Source organism: Cyprinodon variegatus, unplaced genomic scaffold, assembly GCF_000732505.1.
Source record: "Cyprinodon variegatus isolate N-32 unplaced genomic scaffold, C_variegatus-1.0 Scaffold384, whole genome shotgun sequence".
NCBI classification, from domain to species: domain Eukaryota; kingdom Metazoa; phylum Chordata; class Actinopteri; order Cyprinodontiformes; family Cyprinodontidae; genus Cyprinodon; species Cyprinodon variegatus.
The window spans coordinates 425,623-452,380 of record NW_015150837.1 but is presented as its reverse complement, the minus strand read 5'-3'; the positions used below and the strand labels follow the sequence as shown (position 1 = coordinate 452,380).

Sequence of the window (26,758 nt, the reverse complement as noted above, 5' to 3'; positions counted from 1 at the left end):
ATAGCATGCAAGCAGGTTGGAGAATCATGTTTCAGTATCTTGAATGAGAGACCGGGCCACTTTACAGAATAATCCGTTTTTCCATTGCCACTCAAAAGCTTAGGGCTTTTGTACATACGGTTATGAAGCAACCATTAAAGAGAAGGACATATCTTTGAAATGGATAAACATACAACCAACGTGATTACTAAGTGGCATAAAGACAATAAAGCCAATGATGTGCAGCTGATCTCAGCCTTGGAGAAAGTTAGAACAGAAGCTGTAGAGGTGAGTGGGACTAAAGCATCCAAAAACATCAGAGATAAAATACCAGAAAACTACTGAAAAAACAGGATGAAACTATACAGTTTGAAATACTAAGGAAATGACTGCAAATATATGAAGTAAAAAAAAAAAGTTACAAAAAGTTCTGAAACTTTATCATTCTGGTATTTTATACAGCCAAGCTTGCTTATCTTAACTTGACATAAACTGCAGAAGTTTAGTCTGATTTAAGGCCAGAAGAAGAAGTAGTTTCAACAATCCAGTGTAAAAACACATTTGATTTTAAACAGCAAATTATTTGGTATCAACATCACCAAGATTCTGAAATGTTGCAAATATGGGAAAACAAAATGTTGAAAAGCGAAGACTGACTTTCATTTGTTCATTTTCACAGAAATTTGTATTTATTATTACTTTTGTCAGATTTAACTTATTTCTTTGACATTTGTGGGTTTTTCTTTCATTAAACAAGGGGTGCCAATATTTTTGTACATATGGTGTAATCAATATTTGTTGGCCTTTATGAATTTTTTTTGTTTTTTTTACTATGTAAACAAAATATATATACATTTTGAGGTTCGGTTTTACAGAACAGCTTTTTAGATATTCTCCGGAAACCTTGAAACTCTGCCCCAGCCTTCAAATGTTTCTCTCTCTGTCTGCTGGCTGGGCAGGATTGTTTATGGTCACCTGCCTGCAACCACAGTCAGGGGGAGTCAGTGTGAAGCAGAATAGGCGGATGGTCCAGGTTTTCATAGCACTGACACAATAACCTATGCTAGACGATATTTTTTTCTTTATATATATATATATATGTGAATATGTGTTGAAAACGTAGTTTCTGCAGCCATTGTGCTCTATAGAATTCAGTGCATCGCCCTGATTTCAGCATAATTCGTGTAACCAGATTTTGTTATGAAATGCGCTTGTGAGAACCCAGGGAGAAAGGAGCCCAGATGTCAGTCAAAGTGCAAATTGACTCAAAAAATTAAAGATATACGCCTTATTTTAGCTTAGCAGTGACAACTTTAATTGTAACAGACCACTATGTTAAAAAAGCCTAGTTTTAGTAAGAATCCGGAACTAAGACATTAAACAAAAGCCAGTTTCTTTTAGCTACTGGCTGCTAGGCTGGCCATGGACATCCATTTATCTTACCACAAGGCAAAGTGGCATGAGGCCAAATTTAGGTTTTTTATTTTACACTAACCCCACGTGTGTGGATCAAGGTTTCTTAATTTCAATCCTTGAGTTCCGGTGTCCTGCACCTTTTGTATGCGTCTGCTATCACACCTTAATGGAATGGCTGACTCATCTCCTCAGCGTGCGGTCAAGTTCTGAGTGTCTTACTAATGACCTTAATATTTTTCCTCAACAAAAACAGCATGCTGACAGCTACCACAAAGACACCTTTTCCTCCGACTGATTTTCTGATCAACACTCTGTATTGTCCATTTTATTTAAGGTCATTATTTAGTTTCCCTTTGGAATTAATAAAGCATTTTGGAATTAAATATCAATATCTTGAATGTTTGCATATATTCTACCCTGACTTTGTCTTTTATTAAACTTTCCTTGTTTTATTTTGAAAGCTTAGACTGCTTCTGATAAGAGGTGCAATTATTGACTCTTTACCACAGATGCCCATGAATGTGCCTCATTATAATGAATCCAACCTTCGTAAGGTTATTTCTTAGACACTATTGACATTTAAAAATATTTATTATATTGCTACATTTAAAAAAGCTTGTTGATAAGAGTCTTGAATTTGTAGTATAAAATTAGAAGGGATTAAATTGGATTTTCTTTAAGTTTAATTCCTAAAAACTGGCTGTGCCTTGCCATTATTGCTCATTTCACATTATGCTAAGAGCTTAGAAGAAGCTGCAAACCAGCTGTTATCTGTGGGTGGATTTTTAAAAAGATGAGCTCCTTTTAAATTTGGAGTTCAGTGTACTCAGGGTCCTGAATATTAAACCTGCCTTAAAGGACACCTTAGAGTGAGAGACTTAAAACAGCTCTATGAGGTGAATTTAACTCCCTTGCAAATATTCTACATCTATTTATTGAATAACGTATAACCAAAGCCTCAAGTCAGTCAGAAATAAGATTAAAGGCAGAAATAAGAAAAATGTGCCTGTGCTTTCACTGAGCTTTTTCCAATATACAACGAATTAGAGAAATTACCCGAGACAATGTTTATAAATTGTTTAAATATATTCATAATAAAAATAATAACTATAAAATCTTATAGTTTACAGGTTTATCCTCTTGACCAATACATTTTGTAACTAACAATCGATTCCCAGACGGATTAATCATAATTAATAAATTATTGAAATAATTGTCAACTATTTAGTGATTGATTAATCGTTACCTGGAGTTTAGAGACTCTAAAATATGTCTTTAGCTGACAGAGCAACCCACTTAAGCAGTAATTATATGAAAAATTGTTTAAAAAAAAAAATTTTAATTTTGCATTTAGGATTAAAAAAAATGTTTTCGTCTGTCAGTATGATCTATCCAGAACTCCTCAAGTGGAAATTTTTAGCTTCAACTGGTTTAATTCTGTAAAAAATCTTCATTAAGGAACCTTTGGCTATCCGATTATCCGATAATCAACAAATTATTCAATTTGCAAAATAATCATTAGTTGCAGCCCTGGTTTATATTGTAAAGGGGATGCATTAAGTGCACTGGACCGGCCAATCTTACAGAAACTGAATTTCTCTTTGGGGATTAATAAAGTATAATTGAATTGAAAGCAAAGGTGAATCTTCAAAACAAAACAAAAACTATTGATCTGTAAGAAAAACAGGGAAAACGCACCTGGCAAGGGTAATCTAATTCATGCTAGACATTTCCATGGACAATAACAGATTTAGAACATGCAAAGTAAAAACAGAGGACATCCTTATAATAGCCAGGGGTGCTTTAAGAGTGCTGAACCAACGCTCCATCTCACAGTCGATATACACAGATCGTCTATTAACTCTTTTTACACAAACAACCAGCCTTTTCAATGATTATAATGGCTCTTTCTTGTGTGATTGAGTGTTGAAGGGGAAAAAAAATCACGAGTACACAAAATGGAATAAAAAAAACTAAATTACACACACACATACCCTACTATTCCTTCAGTTAACCAGCAAATCAATGGGTGCCACTGGATATATAATTATACAATAATTATTATGAATCATTACTGATCGTTGCATTATTGAATAAAAAAAAAAAAAAAACAAATACTCACATGTATAAACTGGTTAAATATTCTAAGGATACATGATTAGGTGGAAAAATCTAATAAAGCTAAATCAAAACAACATATTAAATCAGATGATCAGAGATTGAATTAATCGCATGTGAATAACTTTTCCCATAAAAATGTGCAAAAGAAAAAAAAAAAAACCAAAGATTATTTCCCCTGAGTTGTCCGTTCTTGTGTGCGTTTATAAACATTTCAGGAATGAATCATAAATGTCCAAAAAAACCAAATTACTAATGTTTGACACATAAAGAAGCACGTGATCTTCAAAATGAAAAATAGAAAATAGATACAATTGAGACCAAAAATTTGGCTAATTTAATTTTACAAATAGGCCACATCATTGGGAATGTCATTCACAGTGGTGTTTTTGGGGGGGGATGATGATTAACTTGATTATTGTGTTTATTTTAACATGTTCTGAAGTAAGTGTAATACTATGGCAGGTGGAATCTGTAGCATTTAAAAAAGTCAAAGTAGTGATGAAATCACTATGAACAGCCATTTCATCTGTTGTCTTTGAAAAAAGCATCATCTAAATAGGAACAATAGTTGGGTTTTCCCAAACATTTAGATGGTGATATTTATCCATCTATAATAATGTTGCTGCTAAAACCAACATTAGAAATAAACTTAGTGTCGTGAAACAAAATAAGATAATTATAATGAAGACCTTATGAAATGTATGGAAGGAATGGTAAATGGGAAGAGCAGCTGCTTTCTGCACTCAGCCTCTATGGCTGATTGATTATCTTTCACACCATGCAAAGGGTCAAAGTTCAACAAACCTGAACTTTGACAGTTGCAGGCATGCAGTTCTGAAGTTTCTGCACTACTTTGGGTGGGTGGAGCAGGTCAGACTAGACAGGGAAAGGTTGGAGGGCTTCATGACATCTCTACTGCGCTTGGAGCATTTTTAGGATGTGCTTTTTATTTTGTTCCCTCATTGAAAGAGTTGCTTGGTTGTTGAGTAAAAAAAAATACTGTGAGCAGATTTCAGAAAAGCTAGTTGTTCTTAGCTTGTGGTAAAAACGTGGCTCTACGTTCTGTATCAGGTTTTTTATATGTTGAGGTGCAGAAGATTTTATGCTGCATTTATTTTTTTATTATTATTATCATTATTCAGATGTAGGGGGTTTCACATTGTTTTGAGGCTGGAAACAGTGTTTTCTACCAGCGCTGCTGCGGTCATATTTAGCCGTCAGACGGAGCTGTGATGCCTCCATGTTCTTCAGGATCACTCTCCTTGTCTAAGCTTAAACTGGCCGATGGTTCGACCACACAAGTTCCAGACTAGATGTCCTGGAAGAATCAGTTTTTACATCCATCTTCATTATAGAATGTTGAGCTAGCACCAAGGGTGTTCTCCCTCTGACGTCAGCATGCAGAGATTGATTTTTACTGGCTATAAATCAGAGTGCTGCTACTAAATCTAGGACATTTACCATATGTTAAAAAAACAAGCCTGTTTGATTCCTAATCGCACAGAATCACTTGGTATGTCCTGCTGCAGGATTTTAATGCCAAATTAGATTAAATCAATATCAACAATTTAAAACTCAACGCAACTCCTATTAAATGTTACATAACGGGCAAGGACTTCATATGCAAAGATGCATTTATGCGCAAACATGTTGCATCTATGCTTAAGGTAAAAAAAAAAAAAAAACTCCAATCATAACAGTCGACTAACAGCAAACAACAAGCAGAATCAGCTGGAGATGTTTGCTAGGAAGGAATATGAAGAGAAATAAAGAGCAATTTGGTTTACCAATCCCTAAATGGCCATTTTCACTCAGATTTAAACATTCATGAAAAAACAGCTTTTGATAGCCGGAGTATGAAATTAGAAAAATATGATTTCCTGGAATACATATTACAGAAAAGAAACAGTTATAAACACAGCTCAACAGCCCATTTAGAAACGGATCACCCTGGGATATTTATTTCAGAGATGGTGAATGGATTTATTTGTGAGGATAAAGGGCGTTCTGTAGCAGTTCGAATGTAAACGGTCAGTGCTATCCCAGTATCTGCTCAACATCGATGTCTTAGAGCTCTTGGCATAAATGGCATTGCTCAAAATGCCAAAGGTCACAAGTTGATGAAACGCAGTAGAGAAAAAAGGAAAAGAAGAAAACAGGTAGGTATATACACCACTGGCCAAAAGTATACCCCAATTTTCTAGCTTTTTCCCACTTTTATCATTATTTAAGTTGATATTTATATCCAATGATTACCCAAGACTGAAAAATAATGTAGATTTATATAAAAAAAAATATATTTTTTTTTTTTCTAGAAATAAAAAATAAAAATAAAAAAAGGTTAAATAAGATATTCTGCAGAAATTGAGGTTGGTCAAGGCTTGTAAGCTGGTGCAAATTTCTACAGGATTTAAAACATTTCTTGATTGCTTACAACCCTCTCTTTCTGTCTGATGGCAGTGTTGAAACACTTTATGGTACCATACTTGCTAAGCATCAATTAAACAGCATTATACTGCGGGAAGTTGTGTGTTGCGACAAAAACAGTGAGAAAAAGGCAATTATAAGGCAAAGAAAGTCAAGGTGTCAGTAACTATGTTTACATGCAGCACATTTTTCGAATGGTTTGGAAAGTATTCAGACTCAAAAACAAAAATAATCAGAATGTACCATTTAAATGGGCATAAGTAATATGAATACAATGGATGATCAGACTAAAAATGTGTCATGTAAACCGTGGCAGGATAAATTAGGATAGATTTTGTTAGAGCATCTAGCAACTCAAAGCGTTATTTTGCCCTGTTGACATGGGTAATAAGCTGATCCTGATGAGCGTTTACATGCATTCTGATCGGACTGTCCGTCCACCTAAACCACCTAATAATCAGATAACAATTTGTCTTTATATGGATAAAAAAGCTATTGTGCTGGGTCAAAGGCTGTTGACGTGTACAAAGTGAGAGTTCTATCTGCTAATATGGCAACAACCAGACGGACAGATATTTGTTCATTTTCATCATTATAAGCCTGAAACTAAATAACATTTATTTAAGAGGCAGAAATTGGTTGGTGATGAGAGAAAGAAACAAGCCAAGTCATGAAAATACAGCCTAGCATCCTTCAGCCTCTGCACAGAGTTAATTTAAGTGCATTTTCGTGATCTACTGGACATCTTAAAAGCCTGAGCTGATGACATGTGGTAATTTGCACACTTGCTGCTGGTTAAACTACAGTACAGCTTATCAGCTCCTCTAAGCGACGGAATCCTTCAGGTTTTTATGGACTTCACATAATCAAGGCAAGTTTTCACATCAGGAGACTCTTTACCCCTTTAAAAGTAAAACCATTTCTGTTCTTTATCAGTAAAGTTAATCTAATCCAAATCAGAGATTATCTGGAGATAAAAAACAATATCTACCTATTACTAAATGCAGTAAACCAATAGCAAACCAAATTACTTCACAAAAAAACAACAACAAAGAAATAAAAAAAGTCATAAATCTGGTAATTTTCAAAATACTTTGGAAAGAATGTAAATATAACAGATGCTTTTTTACCATTTAAAAAAAAAAAAAAACTTCAAATAATCCCCAAGAGAATACATAGTTTTGATTGACTAATCACACAAATGAGTTAATTGCAAACCAAAACCTATTAAAACTACAGTTCAAAGAGTCATGTCTTTGTGATTCTGTCGGTTCTAGTTTCCTTCATGGCTATCAGAGATCAGGTTCTGAGGATCAGAGAAAGCAGCTCTACTGATCAACCAGGACTAATCCACCAATAAAAAGCAGGCTTTTGGACAACATAAAAATGTCTAAACAATTATGCAGCAAATTAGTTTACAGGAGTCTGAAGATATCCAGTCAACAGTTCTTCAGTAGAGAACACAAAGCCCCCAGGATGTGCTAAAATAAAAAATGATTTTCCTTTTCGCTTAAAGCTACAGTGTGTAATTTTCAGCGACATCTAACATCCAGACTGCAGACCGCAGCAACATGAACATCTCCCCCCCACCGCTTCTCCCCCCCAACAGTACGGCGAGCGTTACGGGACAAAATGTCTTCCACGACATCCGCATCACCTACCTTCTCAAGTGATGAGGTTTGTTTACATAGATAATTTTAATACTGCCATCTAGTGTTCAGTACCGTCTCAGTTCATCTCTCTCAACTTGCCGTAGTTACTTTCGAGCGTAATGGGCGATCTCGCAATCGCTAGTTTGTTGGCTCTGCGCTGCCGTAGCGCAAAGATGTCTGCCTCCATGGCTGCGAGACCCGCTCCTATGTAATTATAAATAACGAATTCTAAGGCAACGCAAATATTAAGGTTAAGAGGCTGAGCTCGTAGATGATGATAAATAACATAGTTATGTATAATATATTACATTTCTGACAGTATATCCCTGTAATTATTACACACTGTAGCTTTAAACAAATAGCTGTGTTAGTTTAAATGCATCCAAAAATGATCAGAGAAAACCTGCTTAACACAGCTGTAGGCAACAGCTGTAGGTGACCGTCAGTTATGAACTTTAAATAAAATGAAACTGATGGTAAGCCTTTAGGGTTATGTTGTTTTGTCCTAAATCATCTACAGCTGTTTTTAGTTTTCAGTAAGCTTATCTGGTCTATGTAAAACTTAAAGAAACAAAATGATTAGTTCATGAGACATAGTACACAGTTAAAACAGCCCTGCTATCTCTAGTATATTAAAATAATATAAGTCAGTAAGCAGACCTAATCAGCAGCAGTTCCTCTAATAGGAACCACAACAGCTACGTTCCTTGTTAATGTGCAGTTAAAGACACTGATGTCTCTTAACAGCAATCATCACTCTGCACAGCTCTGTGTACTATAAATCTGTCAGATGGTAAATAAATGAAAAATATGAAAGAAGAGTCTGATGTGATTTAGAAACCCTTTCGCAACAATAAAGCAGGTTTCCAAAAGTTATTGTGTTCAACTCATATTTTTCCCACAAAAACACCCAGAGGGGTCCTAATCAGCATGATGGTTTACATGACTTGGTCTGCATTTACAAAACACCACCCTTGTCTAACAAATGATTGTGTAATCTGGTTATGAAGTAAATATCATTTTAGCTCCAAACATCTGACTTTGCTTTTTATGTGATGTTTTTCAGATGCAATTGGCAGATTTTTTTGCTCAATAAGCTCAGAACCAAGAAAATATGCAGAACTTCACATAAAGCAATTAATTAAACTCATTTAAAGGTATGGTGGAGGATGTTCTTTTTCAGGCTGGATCATCAAAATAAGTGGTCCTCCTAATTATCAATCATTCTGGTGATATGTTTATGTAAGGCATCCTATGTGCTCATCACCATTTTCACTTACAGGTGGTGAGTCTAACATAGCGGAAAAGTTGCAAATATTCTATTGGAAAGTAAGCTTGTATGAGCGATGCAAACAGCTACTTTTACACAGAATGTGCACGAGGAAGCATTTGTTTAATAGGCGTTCCCTCTTAGGATCAGGTACATGAATGTCCATGTTTTTTTTTTCTTTTTTTAAAAATTTGCGTTAACTGTTACTATAATTTGTTGCATATTTAACAAAAAAAAATATGAAAGGGATGCTGCAAAGTAATGCATTTGTATGATGTACCTTACAGTGATTTTAAATTGCAGGGCAATTTAACAACACTATGTTATATCAATGTTTTTAACTTTCGCTGTTTCAGAACTGCTGAAACTTTCCTTCAAACAATCGGGAGAGTATCCTTTCTCAGCTTGAATTCATATTTAAGTTTGCAGTTTGACACAATGATTACCTTAAGGTGGAGAGTAGATTTATCTCAATAAATTGAGCAACTTACAGTGTATATTCCCTTAAAGAAGATCCCAGAAACAACATCTCCATGACCAGAAAATTCTCCGGCTGTCTAGGAGTTCAACAGCCATAGTGACCGGAATCTTTTTGAAGACCACTGCCGGTCAGCTGGCTGAAAGAAGGCAATTTTCTTTGGCTTCCAAACAAAAATGTGTCTGTTTGGATACTAAAGTAGCAGCGCTCCATCAGTCATTCATGTTATGATGACACCGTTTCCTAGCTAAGGGCAGCATGTCTGTAAAGCAGGGTGGCTACCTGAACTGATAGCCTGACTACTTCCTCAGCCAATTGGAGCTTTTTAGGTTTGATTTACAAAGTGCAGAACTGGAAGAGGGACATTTTCTTCTCAATGAGTACATAGGCACAATAGCCTGCATGTATCTATTCTATAGTTTTGCTAAAGTCTAGGAATCTGGTTTGAAAAAACATTACCGCAACAATCATTTTCCTAACTCATCTTTAACAGCAGGAATAATTTTGGCTCTCCTCGTAAATAAAATAGTTTGGCCTCACATCTGACAACAAATTGGTATTAAGCATGCCTGCCTTATTTCAGGTACATTAGTTGCTTTATTTTTTCATTCTTGTGTGTTGTTTTGCATAAAGCAATATGACCTACACAATATTATCTTGGTTCGTAAAAGATTTTTTATAAATGCATTTTCTTGAAAAAAAAAACTTACACATCTAAAAAGAAAAAAAATCAAAAGAACAAAAAACACTAGGGCCTATCTTCTATTCCAATACCTCAACAGATTTTGTCATCTGTGGTAGTCATTGAATTTTCATAGTCTCCCCTAGGGGATGCTGTAAAGCCTGTCAATAAATAAATAATGAAATCTTAGTTTAAAAGATGGTAGCAAAAAAAAAAAACGATAATATAATATGTCAAGAGCCAAATTTGGGTTATGGGTTAGAGGTAATTAAGTCATTTGGATATGGAGTTTATTGGATAAATTTAAACCTTGAGTAAGTGTTTCTCTCTAGTTGTAGCTCCAGCCGCTCAGTCAGATATTATTCTGCTGCATCTGAGCAGAATCAGATGAGATCGTCCATCACTTGTTTCTGCCTTTTAAGTTTCTCAGGGGGCATTTTCAGAGCATGGAGGACATTTAAAAGTGTAAATTTACCACATAATTAGGGAGTGTTTAAAAAACAAAACGACATAAATCTGCAATAGAGGTGGCAAAGAAAGAATAACTATCTAAGTGTTGATTTTTTTCCAACTTCTCAAACCTCTTTTTCTTTTTGTGTCTGAGCAATTTAAAAGAAAACATGCTTCCAGCCTTTGGACAATAATCGAGCCATTGTGGCTTCACATACCACTGCTCCATCTGTGTGAGAGTGCTTGAAGCTTCCCTCAACTGACTGACCAATCAAATTCCACCAACCCACACAGCTTTGTAAAATCAGCCCTGGAACAATGCATGTGATGGATGAGTTATTGTTGAGCACTCCAAGAGCATCTATACAGATACAGATACAGAAAAAAACAAAAAAAAAAAAACAAAGAAGAAAGCTTTATGGCTGAAGAACTGTGGTTACCGGTATATAGTATACGTATTTAGTCACCAAACAAGCTGCATTCCGACATCAATCTGCTAACAAAATCAAGGCTTTATATACATAATTAAACATTGGTTAGTTTAAAGTGTTAAAAACAATTTAATTCAAGGTGTATTTTACGGTTTTGTTGACTCACTGCCAGTAAAGGCGATCCAGCGGGCATATTTGGTGGCTTCTCGACGCCAATGGGACGCTACAAGCAGTCCACAGGTGACTGTGAGGGATATGATGCCCATGATGATGAAAAAGAGCGTAGTGACCCACTCAGGGGGCAGCCGCGGCGGGATACAGGTCCGCTCTCGTCCGTGTATGGTTTGACACTGCCGGACAAGGCCGACTGTGAGGGCACCTGGAATGAGGGATAAAACATAAAGAAGTTTGCTTTAATTCCCTTATTCAAAGTATGAATAAAAGAATGAATTAAAAAAAGAAAATAAAAAGGAAAGAAATAAGAGTTAAAGCTGATCTGTCCCAGTGGGTGTCATTTTTATTTTATTTTTCTAAAAGATAAAAAAAAACCAAGGTCCTTTTCTTTTTTTTATATTTAATCTAATTTACAGCTGTTAAGGATGTGTTGTTTAAAAGCATTATTTTCATATTTTATCATGTTACAAGTACATACTTTAATGTATTTATTGTGACATCAATTCACACAAAATAATGAAAAAGAAAAAATGAATTAAATAGAGAAAAAATCTCTTGAACCCCCTTGTACTCGAACAATCCTAAATTATACCAAGAGCTCACCCGTTAGTATAATAAATAAATATAGCTGTTCTGTTTCGGCCTCTAGGGGTTTTTAGATCACATCATAAAAGGCAACTCATAAGACGGGTTTTGGTAAGGTTAAAATCAAGGTTAGGTTATAAAAATATTAATACCCTAAATGATGAAAATTTCAGATAAGAGTATTGTACAACTGATAACGTACAAAGAAATGTCCGCCCACCTAAATCAACCGGCCAAGCAAGGAGGGAAGCCGCCAAGAGGCCAATGATTACTTTGGAGGAGCTGCAAGGATCCACATTTCAGAGGGAAATAATCTGCTGAAAGGAAAACTGCTAATCCGGTACTTCAAAAGTCAATTTGGAAAAGTGGCAAAAATTCAATTTCACAAGTCTTTTAGGGAACACAGTTCACATGGAAAGAGACCAAATAGACCTTTTTGACCTGATGACATTCCGTCTCTAGATATGCAAGGCTGACCAAAAAAAAGGCCCTAGATGACTTACAGCTGAAGCTGCAGAAAAATGTGGTGGTATGAAGCGCTGAATAAAAAGGTTGAACCCAGCTTCATGCCACACTTCCATGTTTTTATTTACATAAATATACAGAAAGCCTCGTCTCTGTTTCATTCAGCTCCATCGTAGACTACATAATACATTTAAATCTGAAGTTACACAGTGGAAAAATGCTGGAACTGCTTCAAGGTATATAAATACTTTTGCAAGGCGTGTATCAGAATCTCAATCCCTGCAGGCTAAAAAAACTAAAATACTTTGTGTACAGTCAGAAAGGACTGTTTCATACCAAAGAAAATGGAGCCAGCACAAATAAGGTGAAGCCAGAATGGGCAAAAAAAAAGACGATGTTTCCCATCATCATCTTTCAATCATTGTTACCGAGAGCAACATTTTCCACACTTGCAGAAAAGGCGAAGATGAAATCAATCCTGCCAGTTACTGAATGCATCCCACACAGCGGTGACATTTCCAGTGATACCGGGCAGAACTGCAGCAGCTCTAAAAGGCTCAGTGAATATGAATGTGCAAGCTGTCCAAACTCAGCTAAAACTACCGGATCGAACCATCTACTGTCTGGCTTTATCTTCCCAGAGCTTGGATAAAGTATATGGAAACTGCAAGCACACATCGAAATGCTCCACTGTACTTATCTATCATTAATCAAGACAAGCAGTTAAATGGATGCATGCATCCGAACTGAGTCATGAGACGAGCTGGTGCTAAAAGCAAACCCTTGCTTCTATTGAGGCATCTTATTCAATTAAAAGCACAACCTCAAGGGAATTTTCTACCTGAGTAAGCAGAACAGCTTCACTTTGCTCAGTGTTTACCTCCCTGCTGACCACAGGTCTTGTTAAACAAAAGCTGGACTTTCTAGGATACAGCAAAGGGCATGTAGTACTGGTTGAAAAATAATGAACAAAAACGTATATGTTTCACCACTATGCATTGGAGCTTGAAGTTTTTAGGGCACATAAGCTATAATGTAACTCAATGCTTCACTAACAACCAGATCATTCCTAATCAGTCTGTCCCAGATTCTGAACACTCATTTTAGAAAGTTAATTTTCTTCAATACCATTCTTGGCCTAATAGTTCCTTAAAATTAACGCCATATATCTTTGGAAGATTAACCTTAAAAGTAAAGAAAGACAACCCATTACTAAACACCTGGCTTTTGATAGAGCACACAAAGTAAATGATGCTTCATTATTCTGCCTGCTAACAGAGTGTCTACACAGGCCGTCAAGTCAAAACGATCCATACTTTCCCAGGGTCGGATTTCAGCAGCTGTCAGCTCATTTTAGTCCAATATGATCGCTGAAGTCAAATAAATCTGAATCTTGACTGTAGGTTGGGTGGATGGATGAGTGAGTGGTTGGTTGGTTGGTTGGTTGGTTGGTTGGTTGGTTGGTTGGTTGGTTGTTGGTTAGATCTTTGTTTTCTTTATATGTTAGGCAGAAAGCCCAATTTTCCATAATTTTTCCACCTTTGAGTTTGCGTAGAAAAGTTCTCAAGAGCTGAGCATTTTGCTTTGAAATGTGCAAAATGTAATGACCAAAACCAGCTCTGCCAAAAATCAATACTACATTAAAGGCACAGCGCAGACTTTGTGACCTAAAGAGTATATACAACGCTTGAGACTGAGAAACTTTGAGAGAACAAGACAAAGACAGACAGGAACCAGCACCAAGAAACACTCTTATACACCACACAACAAAGACCCTTACACTGTTAACACCATTGTAAAGTGCTGCTGAAGATTCTCAGTCATCCAAGTCATTGTCATTCCAAGTGGATTTTTTTTTTTTACTTTTTTTGGAATAACCATTGAAAAGGGTATAAAACACTCAGATCATTATAAAAAACCAAGGGCATGATTTTCTAAAAATTGCACAGGCGAGTCATGACCTCCCGGCTATATGAAGCTGGAAGACATAATTACAAATGGAGCACCATGAATAGGCATTAAGAAAGTGTTATGTAGAGAGTTAGACTGTCAATAAGTTAGCAGCGATGGAGTAAATAGACAAGACAAGTCAACTTCAGGATAATAAACTATCAATGTTTCTTTATGTTTGGGGACCAAATGGCTTATTTAATGCTACAAAAACTAAGGATCGTATTAATTTTTGTCTATAAAAACAAACTGCAGCACTTGTATCTGATTAGAAAAAAATAATCAGATAAAGTTGAGTCTTTTTTTTTTCCACATTTTGTCTTATTTGTTAAAGAAAAGTATCTTAAAAAAAGACTAATCTTTATTTATTTAAATATGTTTAAAGATACTTTTGCTCAGAAAAGATGGCACCCTATGAAATGTGTTAAATGAATGTCACGTGAAATAGAAAACTTTAATTGTTCTGAAAGAAATGTTTTTTTTTGTAAGGTAGCAGGGTACACCTTGGTAAAAGGGCAAAATAAAAAGCTAACCAAATCTGCTACAAATGATCAGTTATAAGACAATACGACAATATTTGTGCTAACTTAATTTTCACATTGGTACCACGTCTGCTTATCTGGACAGCTTCATAGGACTTTTTTTGCTGAACACGACATTTGTTGTTCAAGGACAAAACTAAGCAGCAGGCCTCTGTAGGCAGCATCATAAAAGTTGAGCAGCCCAGTAGGTGGGAAGAGGTTAGAATAGGACAAATCTGGAGTTTCGAGTTCAGCTTGTTAGTGAGGCTTGCAAATATCTTCACTTTAATTACTAGTTTAGAACTTTCTCTTTGATATATATGGGGCAAAATTCAACTGAATCGAGACCAAAAAATATTTTTTTTTAGATCCCATGTGCTCTCCTCAGCCCTGTGTGTGATGAGGGCTGTACGGACCTTACAGAGGAAATCCTGTCCCCTTTATAACGCCCAGTGAAAACATGCCTCTATAATATAGCAACCAGCTTCCCTGGTTCAGCCAGCTCAGGAAAACAATGTCTGTGGTTTAAAAGAAAAAGCCGTAGATGTATATGTGGCTCTACAGAACTGCAAGAACAGCAAGCTTTTTCATCTACAGAAATAAACCAATATCTGACATTGATATACTTCTTATTTTAGTACAAAAAGGCAACTAAAGTGATGTTTTCTCCCCTGCCCTCTGCTATGCCTCTGCAGATTTCCCTTATGAAATAACTAAAATAAAAAAAGAAATAAAAGAACTGGACTAAACTGACACATAAGCCCCTTTGTTACTAAATAAGACTGGAGGTGAAGGAGGCAGAAAGCAGCAGGGACTGATAGACAAATGTTTGATTGCTGCAGGTAATAGAGGGAGTTTTATGACTGTTTTCTCTGGATCCCCTGACCTCCTGCTGTTTTACTGGCACTGTGTGGAATTCCTGCCATACAACAGGCAGGCACGCTATGCTAAACGGACGCAGGTGAGCAATTCAGCCAGCACCAAACAACACAAACTGGTTCTGTCTGAAAATCAGTGATAAACACTAATACTATAAGAATTCTATAAAAAGTAGATACAATATGTGCAGCCATGACGCACCAACAATGACGCATTTTGCAGTTTTCTTTTCTCTTTTTCATGCCTGACTGACCCTACAAACAAAAAGGTCAAAATAAGCAAAACATATTCTCATAACAACAGTCTAAGATGCTTTTAACATCTTCCGTTCTATACCAATCTTTAAAGAAAGGGCTAAATAGTGTGAGACATCAAAAACCTCTAAGGCAGCAACTTTCACACCTCTGTGCTGCAACATCCCTGATAGAAGATCCAGTAAGGTGTTTTCTGAAGTGACAAGTGAGAGGGGCCCCTGTGCTCACACTGTAATAACAGGTGTAAACTCACAAAAAGAAAACATTAAACAACCATTTTCTGTAACACCCTGTTCGTTCACTATGATAGAAGGCACAGTCAGTAGTGAACACACACGTGTTTATTCTGGCATCTTTCTAGCCTAGTGTTGCACTGCTTTTTCATTGCATTTTCATTTCTTGTAGTGTTAATAAATGTCTTTTCTGAACGATAAACAATGGCTGCACATTAACAAGGCTTATGAATGTTTTAACAAATTAATATGGGTATAAATTGTTAATTTTAATGGAAAAATGCACAGATAAAATCGCCCTGAAACAGAAAGTCAACTTGTAGAAAAAATACATATACAATCCACTAGCCAGCTTAAAAAAAAAAAATGCTCTTGTTTGAATAAATGACAGAAAGAAAAAAAATAAAATCTTAGGAATGTGTAATATTTTCTAAATAGATTTCATATTACTCATATTTCCCTTGATTGTGGTTCTGTTCTGTTTGGGGAAGTTGCAATATGACAGTTACTTATCCTTAATCAAACTAAAATAATGTCATTTGCAAACTCTTACTGGAGTCAGAGAGTCACATTTTGTCCTAGCAAACATTAAATTAAACACTAAACAGTAACAGGAGATATAAAAGGCTCCCAGGACAAGTACAGCTGGATGTCTGATCAACACTCAACAAGCCTCTTTTTGTACCCTTAGCAGGATGTGAAATGCTAAGTGGGTGTGAAATTTTCCAAAGGTTAAAATTTAAGGGAAATGGCCCGCATCTTAATTAAGCTGAAGAAGAAGAACAAAGGAAGATATAAGGAAAAGGAAAAGATGAAATCTTTAATCCAACTCAATCAAAAATAGGATAAATTATTAGGCTCTAGGATACCATTATCCTTTATTCTATATTACATAAATTTCCAGATAAAGGCACCTGCAAATTAAGCAAAATGGTGGAATATAATCCTAAAAAAAGCATCAGAAAAATGTTCCAATACATTGCAAAGTCTCCAAATGGAAAAGAAGCACAACAGAGCGATGAGTAGCAATCCCGCTCATAAAGACTTTTCCTGTAGTCCGAAATCACATGCAACAAAAGTTTAATTTACTTATATAAAACTAATGACAGATGCTGGAAAAAAGACAACAATGAGCTTCATTTCATATAAGTGAAAGGATGTTGAGCTGCCTCCACACTGTAGATTTAATAGCAGCGAATTAAACAGGCTGCAGGAGGTGAAAAAACACCCTGCTAGCCTTCATTTCACTCAGCAATGAAAATGGGTGCAATGCTCCAACTGAAATGTTGGTAAATAACATGCTAATGTGTGCAATGTATCAGCCATTTAAATTTCACCTTAATGAGATGGAAAAAAGATCAATACTAAAAAGTTGTTTGTTTGTTTTTTAATTCACGAGTGAAAATTTACCAATAAAAGGTCGAACAAATATTCAGAAGTGCAGCATGATTATGGCCTTTGGCTTGAAAGAAAATGTACACAATATATATAGCCTATAAGTTTTCCTGGAACAGCTGTGCTCACTTTTATTTATAGAAAATAATGGTCAAATTTATGATTTTTGAGACCTTGCTCTTTTTCACGCCTCCATCATGCCCTGCTACCCAGCCGTCAGCTCTGCCTTCACTATGATCAAAACACTCCTCTCACCATGTCTTGGCCCAAATGAGAGGAAATAAGCGCCAGGTCCGCTCAACTGAAACATGATGATGCAGTCATTAGAGGAGCACCAGGGGTGCTGCTGTTTGCCGGCTCAGGAGGGATGAGTCAAAATGGCCTCTGAACTGTGGTGGGCGACACGTAGGTAAGGTAGGCAAGACGACTGATTTTTCAGGAGATGGAGCCTTTTAACAGCATCTACTTTTGTATTCAAGGTACTGGAATGAAGATCTAGAGACAAAATCTAGATACAAAATAAATGTAAAAAACAGGTATGATTCGTGCCTTCACCATTAAAAGAGACTGGATTGTCTTGCAGTACGGGATTGTGTCTTTCATGCTTTTCAAAGGTTAAGGAAATATAAAACATTGGTAGATTTTGCTCATCAGACTTTAGAGCAATATATATATCGGATATCAGCACCTATGCTCATATTCATCCATAACCTAATTTCTAGCTACAATGCAAAAAACTGAAATCTAACAAAGTCATTTTTTCTTAAAACACATGCCTTAGTTCTTGAATTGAGGAGGTACAGTAAGAAACTTTGCCAATGGAACAAGACAATTTACATTTAGAATAGGAAAAAAACATTTGCATTGTCTTATTTAAAGTGCATATTATCTAATTATCTTATTTTAAGAGTAAAAATACTCATTCCATTGTCAAATCATCTTATTTATCTACTCAAATTAAGGGGAAATACACTTAATTTGAGAAATTTTTACTTATTTCTAGATCGTTTTTGTAGTGCATAAATCTAAATATGCCATTACCTATCAGCTTAAATATCAGAAACCTTGATAATAATTATACAAACTTAACAACCTACAAATAACAGACACTGGATATTCACAACATGAACAATGAGATTGATGAGCATGGACACTTTAGCACTTTTTTTGAAATGAAGAAAAAAAATATCAAATCCGTGCAAATCCAAGCAGCAATCAATCTGTGGAAGAACTGTATGCTAACCATGTGCGGGTATGCCATGTATGAAGGAAAGACGCTCTAGTTTGCATGTCTTTGAAGACTGATGTCCGCCAACTTTTAGATTTCATCTCTGCCTCAAATCATCGGCAGGATTGTAGATTTGAGTCCATGATGAGATGATTAAGGTGTATTGTTAGTTGGAGCATATTTTAAAGGTTGCAGGACCCAGAGTTTACACACTGTGGTCCGACATCCCTGGTGTGAGTTAGCATTAGCATATAGGCTGGATTAATAAAAACTGAGAAGTAGTATGGAGCTGCCTCGGTAAAGGGATAAAATCCAAATACAACTGAATATCTATTAATAAAGACACTCAATCAAAAGCACAAAAAATACAACTATATACTGGAAAACTTAAAATTATGACCCTAAAAAAAAACTGTTTTCAAAGAGGCAGATCATCATCATAAAGGAAACTGCAAGCCAAACCTATATTTCTTTTTTAGAAAACTCTTCTAACATAGATTATGCATTGCAGAGGTAGGCATATATCATAACATATAAATCATAATAACTTAAGGAAAATAATAAGCATGTAGAGCCAATACTAAAGGTCATGGCATAGCATGAACCCGTGCACGTTTGGCTGTAATGATTGAGCGTTACCCAGAAATAGCACATCTTGCTAACCACTGAGCTTCCGTGAAATATGAGAGGAAAACAGGCTGTTCAACAACAGCAGAAATCTATCAGCATTTTTCACATATAGCATTAATAATGTATGTCTCTATGGAGAGCTTAATTAGTCATGAGCTAATTACCTTCTATAGAATATTAATGTGCACAACACAAACCCTCAAAGAATTTTACTCAGGGGTAACTAATAACCTTTATTAATAAAAAGTCTGATTCCTAATATTTCTACCAATGTAATACATGTTAGTTTAATCATTAAAATATTCCTGCAGTCAAAAAAATTCAAGGTCACGAGAAACAAAAGAATAAGTAGCAGTAAGGATGCAACAGAAGATTTTCTTTTTCCACAGACCAAGTGCATCACCTGCAGGCTTATTTTAACATTTCAAAATGATTGTTTCTTCGCCTGAGGCTAATAAACATTTTCATGTCAACGACTGCACAGTGGGTTTCTCTCTTTTTCTGTCAATCTCTCAATTTCGGGTAAACTCCAGGTGAGAACTGCAGGCCTGTAGTTGGATGATAATGGCTGACCTGGTTCAGCTGCTCTGTAATAATGACACGGTGTGCCCTTGTGCTTTGAAAAAGGATGCTTAAAACAAGACAATTTAGTAGTGTCCCGTTTCATCTATTTTAGGTCTTATCAAAGTCAGAATGACTTTAGCAGCAAGTCTTCGGAGTATTTATTTATTTTACCTTCTTATGGATTTATTGTTTTTGCTTTTGAATAAGAATAAGATATAACCAGAGTATATACGGAAAAACTATTTTCAAAAGATAATATTTTATGGGATAAAAGGAACATTTATTTTAACAAGGAGCTATGAGAAAAACATTTAATCGTTTCAAAAGTTCTTTTTGTATTTATTTGACAGCCGGTCTCTAAGCAGGCTAGTATCACAGCTCTATAGCACGTGGCTGACATGACTGTGTCAATTTAGTACCTGATTGATAAATGGAGCTGAAACAAGAGGAACATGGAGCTGATGAGTAACAGTAACCTGTAAATATTCTCTACATTCTAAGATTTCCTTCAATCCATACTAATACGAATAAAAACAATACTAATGCTGTAAAAGCATCACAGTGAGATTTAATTTTAAAAATGGTCTTGAATTACAGTCTAGATGTAGCATATGTGATAGCTGCAGTGATTTATGTTCTGAACCATTAAATCAAACATGAGGATATAAATGTACACCAGGCAGTCGCAGACATCGAGCCGCAGAAAATCGCAGTTTATGTCTGACACTGGTTTAACAATAGATGTGCCTAGAAGCTTTGCAGGAGATCGGCTTTAGCTGGTAATGCCAGAAATGTAAGGCTTTAGTTGAGATTATATTGTGCATCTGAATTCTGTCTTTACTGCAAAAGGTGCTGCAGCAATACCTCCTGTACCAGAGTTTTTAAGTGATCATAATGGCTAGCACAATGGGTATATGATTCAGAGACTATCTGTGCTTCTCTATAGAGCTTTACCATTGGTTAACCTGTGCTTCTAAGATTTAAAAGCTTTTCTTTCTGAATACTGTGGGAACAAAGTCAGTCAAATAAAAGCTTCTCGCACTAAGGTCTTACGACAGACAGATGCAGCGACAAAGTAAATAAGACAGAAGCTAAAAGCCTGAGGTCAGCTGAATAGCATGAACCATTTCTTTAAACCGATCATTAAAATAGTCTAAGATGTAAGATAGAAAAATTCTGGGAAATGATCAAAAGATTTAGTCAGAAATATCTAAACTCTAAACTGTCTTATTTCCATGCATTTAATAAAAGGAAAATAGTCCTGATGGTAAACGTATAAAGGGAGAATTTATCCTCCTAGGTACAATCCATGCCACCTACATTCCTGACAAATTAAAATGAATGAAAATTATCCCTTCCATCTAAATATCCTCTACAGAGGATATTTTACTCTATATGTTAAAAGGAGCATTTGCATGACATCTTGCTTGTTCAAAATGGGTGGTGCAATACTGCAAAGTCAATGACTCAATACAGTCAACTGAGTGTCCTTAGAAAACATTTAACCAATCTGTCTTGTATGATTTCATTAAATTGTCTTTATTAAATGCCTTGACATGACAAATGTTTTAAATTGGTATAAAATTTAATTGAACTGTTTTACATGTTGGGTCCATCTTGACCAGCTAGGGCCACCAGGTAGCCTAGCTGGAGAGATGAGCTAGTGTCTTCCTAGCATGTTTGGAACTCTGAGGGGTCTTCCCTGCTAAATACTGAGCAGCTTTGCTGCAGGGGATGAGGGGGGAACTTTGAGCAATGTGCAAAAAAATTGCAAAAATATACATCAGGTAACAAAAGTTACATTGAAAGTGCTTATATATTAATACTTTTTCTAAAAAAAGAAAAAGAAAAAAAAAAAGCTGTATCTAGGATACAAGCATGATCCGATCCACTGTCACCATGAGATTTGATGCCATCATCCATGTTAGATCAGGGATCAAAACTGAGGCCACAAATCCAAGGGCCTTTGTCTTATTTTTGACAATTGAAGCTAACAGACCAAACAATGATGAACAATAGTTGCATAGTAATCCCAAACTATTATGTAATAAGAGGTTTTTATAAATATAAACAGACATACTTTCATATTTGGCAAGATGTCTACTGTGCAAGCATATGAGCAGAGCCTGCTCCAGAAGCCTGCAGATAGCCTGCAGCAGCAGAATGAGCAACATGCTTCTGTGGTTCTTCTGAGATATTTTTAGGTCTGAGAAGGAGAAATTAAAATACAGATGCTGGTTATGCATTCCCTGCAAACATTATTGAAATAAATGGAAACTACAACAAGGAGCTTTGGTGGCCACATCAGACTTACCAGAACACAAAACACTGATTAAATCCAGAGAACAAGGAAGTTACAGTTAGTGATGCTTAAGTGCTAATCTGTAATGAAAAATAAAATCATCTTTTAACCAAGATCTGTTTCAAAATTAGTTTCATTAAAACAGAAAACCACTTCCCGCTCAGCGAGACTCCTCCGTCTTTTGTCTCTCACATACATATGCGATTACAGATCTGCTAATTAATATTTAATTATCATTAATGGTAGAAAGGTTCATTAAATCAAACCGTTAGTGTTGCAGCTTTTCAGACCATTTACCCACAATAAACACACTGACAGCAAAATGTATTTAAAAATAACATTAAATCATTAATGCTGTTTGCAGCAAGATGTTGTACATCTTTTATGTCTGTTGTGAATAGTGTGATCTCTCTCATCATCATCTGATGGAGTAACAGTATCAGAGCAAATAACTTACAGAAGCTCAACAAGCTGATAAAAAAGACCCGCTCTGTTCTAGGAACTCCTCTAGAACCTCTTGAGATGATTTCAAGGAGAAGAATTCTTCATAAAGTGAAGAATAATATGGACAACAGTGAGCATTGTATTCAGAAGAGTGTCAGTCAGAGGCTCCTGAGATCCGGTGGAAGACAGACCTCTACAATAGCTATTTCCTCCTTAACCTCTTAATATCTACCTCATTTCTGGGAAATTCGCCTATTTTGCATACCCAAATGGAAAAGCAAATAACTGAGGAACTGTAAACTACATGTGCAATACATTATTTGAAAGCAAACACCTTCTAGTTTCTGAATATATACATGAAAAGTGGGTGAGTAAAACATCCAAGCTGCATCAAGCCCAAGCTACATCAATACAAATATGACTCAAAGTTGTTGTTTTTTTTATTCTCGAAAATAATAGGTCTTTTTTTCAACAGCAGTAATAAAGACATCCTTGCTTGTTGTGGCTGCTTTGTCATACTACATTTCGACATGCTGCTATAATTGTGCTTTTGTGCTCGCTATGTCCATAAAATGAACTAGGTGGTTGAATTGTAGAGAATCTAAGCTTTCCAACGATGTCTGACATGTCTATATGGGTAAACATTTTACCAGTGTTATTTTCATGCATTCTAAGTTATCATTTGTAAACGCTTTTTTTAAAGCCATTAACATCTTAAACAACATCTCTAATTGAACAGTTATATAATCATTTAGCATATGTATTATGAAAATGTTGATTAATAGGATAAGGTACCTTTTAAAAATAACCTTTAAGCTGGGATTAAATAATTTCATTTCAACCATATTCCTGTATCAAGCTTAATTTAATTGGTCTGAATTTCATTCCAATGTTAAATGTTAAGCTTTCATAACCTTTATGAGGAAAATTATGTGATTTGATTAAAAATACATTAAAACTTAAACAACAAAACAATAATTTCTGAAATAAATGAACTTTTTAAAAATATTCTTATCTATGGAATGTGTCGGTATGGACGCATATAAACATTGTACAATAATGCACATTCGGATGTTTTAAAAGTCTGTAGCCTGTCTGAAGTGCACATTAACTTTCCACCTCTGGGTTTTTAAATCTTATCCAAGCATCTCCTACATTTGATATCAAACTTAGAAGTTTCCTAATTGTAAGCATTACTTTAGATTTTTAGACAAGGTTAGAGTTTGACTAAAGAATACAATTGAGCAAAAGATAGCAATAGTCTGAGGAAAAGGGCTTTCAGAGAGCCTGGAAGCTACTGATAAGACCATTATACAGTGAAAGGATGCTTCTTGGAAGATGAGCATGAGGAGCAGTTTAGACTTCTCTTACATTAGACATATATTTCCAAATAAATCCAGTTTTTGTACAAATTCTAACATTCAGCTTTCAATGCATATATGTAAATATCATTAGGGAAGGCTTTTAAGACAGATAGAGGATAACAATCAATCAAACCACTCTCAAAACAACGGAGAACAAATGATTCCCATTGCATAAAAGTTGCACATTTGATACGCATTATTTAAGCCATCAAGGAAGAAAATGAGATGTGAAGAAGATAAATCTCAGTGCTTTCTCTCCCACACATGCGATAAAACAATTGACGACAGGACAAATCACAGAGAAAGACAGCCTCTGTGAGGGGAAGTGAGAGGAGTGACAGCAAGTTGGAAGTGGTTAGCTGGAAAACTTCCACTCCAATAAGAACTCCCACACCAACCCCAACACTGTGGTTTAAAAATAGCAAAGGTTCAATTTTCTGTACAAGTCAATTCAGCATTGGGCATTTTGGAGAGCGGGACAATAAGAAGCTGGTTACACAACAAAAATCAAACAAGGTGCGCTGTGACAACAAGCCTATTTCATTACACCTTATTATTGCTTCTGCACAGATTACTTATGACACAAAGCTGAGGTCTGGTGGATGGTGTACCCTCCCTGACCCAGATACTAAGCTGTCATTCTGCAGAGAGAACAAAGAATAGCAGCTGTCCATCAATAGTCTAGACGGGTTTTCAGGAATGACACAAATAAAGCAGCACATCGGCCACCTACTCATATCTACCATCATCTCCAGCAACGAAAAAACAACATCTGATTTGGCTGCCTGCATGTTCACAGATTCAAAAGTCAAAACATTGGTACCATACAGAGGAATATGGATAACTCTGAAAAAAGCTTTTTATCTATAAGCTGCTAAAAGATAAATGGTCTTAAATATTGATTGTTCTTGTACTTGTTCAAAATCTCCAACAATAAGCCTAAACACTGTGACTTGTTCATAGCAGTTCACTCTTCTTTGCAGTTTATCCAATTTTAGGTTCATCACCTTTATTACAATGATATTAGGATGTATTCTTGTTATTTATACATTTTCGATTTTACTTTGTTCACTGTAAATATAACGCTTGTCGCAAAAAGTACTTTAAGGGACAGACACTAAGAAAGTATATTATAGTAAGTAAATAAAAATTATTTATATATATATATATATAAGTATATATAGAGAGAGTATTGTCACTTTTTTAAGGACAATATCATGTACAAGAGATGAAAATGAATGTAATCCTCTGCTAGGTGCAGAAATCTATAGTACAACAAAGTAATTAAGAGAGTACCACTCTATATCCACCAATACATTAAAGCATATCATTAACTACTGACTCATCAAACTTAATTAAAAGTCATTAAAAGATCATCCAGAAGGTTGATGTAGGAAAAGACCAAATTCTGAGGTTAGGAAGGGTTGATCAACTAATGCGTCTGAAGTTTCTTCAAAAGAGCATCGACTTTAAAAAGGTCATTTTTATTATTTTATTGCCTGCCAAGTTAAAAGTATTATCAGCTGCTAATGCTTGTACTGGTCTATAGGGATTAGCATAGGAAACAAAAATAGTTAAATTATTGGCTATTGCAAATGTACATTACAGCAAAAGGGGTCTTCTACATTTAACCCATCCCTTAAAGAGCAGATAGCTTGCATCACCCTGGGAGAAATTTGAAGCTAAAGGTGTTGCTCTGGGATCAAGATTGGTAGTCTGTGGGATTTGAACAGATTAACACAAAATCTACTCTAACCACTAGGCCACAACATCCCTTGTAAATGTAAGTAAGGTAAACATATTCTGTAAAAGAAGCACTTAAGAACTACAAAGGCAATAAATAAGATCATTGTAAATGTCTAAATATCTTTCTGCTTTTGATTTAAAGAAAAAGACTCAGCTCTAGAAACAATAGGAAAAAAAAAACATATGTAGCCGGGTGTAGCAGAAAAAAAAATCAGTTGATGTGGAGAATTGTGTGGGTATGGCGAGTGGGAGAGAACAGGAGTTGGAAGACGCGCCAGCAGCACTTTATAGGTCTGCTGTATTGGACCACTTTGCATTTAGAGTGACCTACGATGACGGTGGAAAGAAAGTTGTGGATAAAAGTGCAACAGTGTGCAAGCATTGTGCAACACGTTTTGTTTATGCTAACAGCAACACGACCAACATCTCATGCTAACCCCGAAATCCCACATACTCCGTCAGCTCTCCAGACCGCCTGCACAAATCAAAGCCTACAGCCTCCGCTGAGTTCATTGGAAATCGTAGAGGGCATGCGCGAGATGATTAAATTCAAAGCAGCAAAACATGCGGAAATGATCCAGGGTTTCCGCGGATCGTTAAAAATAATTACAATTTATTATTTTTTTTTGTATTTTTCATTAATTTAATTTTTTTTTTTATGGGATTTCGGGGTACACTGGAAAAAGGATCTAAAAATAAGTAGAAATGTCTTAAATTAAGTGTATTTACGCTTACTTTGAGTAGGTAAATTAGATAGTTTGCAAATGGAATGAGTATTTTTGCCCTTAAAATAAGAAAATTAGATAAAATGCACCTGATATAAGACAATGCAATTGTGTTTTCTTATTGCAAGTGTAAATTGTCTTGTTCCTTGGCAATATCTCTCTTTTACCTACTGAATCCAAGAACAAATACACTTATTTTAAGAAAAAAAAAAAACTTATCTAAATTTCGATTTTTTTTTTCCAGTGTAACAATCTACATATACCGAACCGAAAACAGTGACCAGGAAACCGTGAACCGAACCGTGGATTTTGTCAACCGTTCCACCCCTTATATATTATATATATATATATATATTATATATATATATATATATATATATATATATATATATA

At 35.6% G+C, this 26,758-nt stretch overlaps 1 protein-coding gene across 1 annotated transcript in view; it reads right to left on the bottom strand.

The window, feature by feature from the left end:
* LOC107092539 (chromosome unknown open reading frame, human C16orf52) overlaps nucleotides 1–26,758 on the bottom strand; it is a 31,483-nt gene that overhangs the window by 2,889 nt on the left and 1,836 nt on the right. Inside the window, exon 2 of the mRNA XM_015387070.1 lies at nucleotides 11,073–11,285. Coding sequence (XP_015242556.1) covers nucleotides 11,073–11,285 — 213 coding nt within the window. The remainder of the gene's footprint in view (nucleotides 1–11,072; nucleotides 11,286–26,758) is intronic.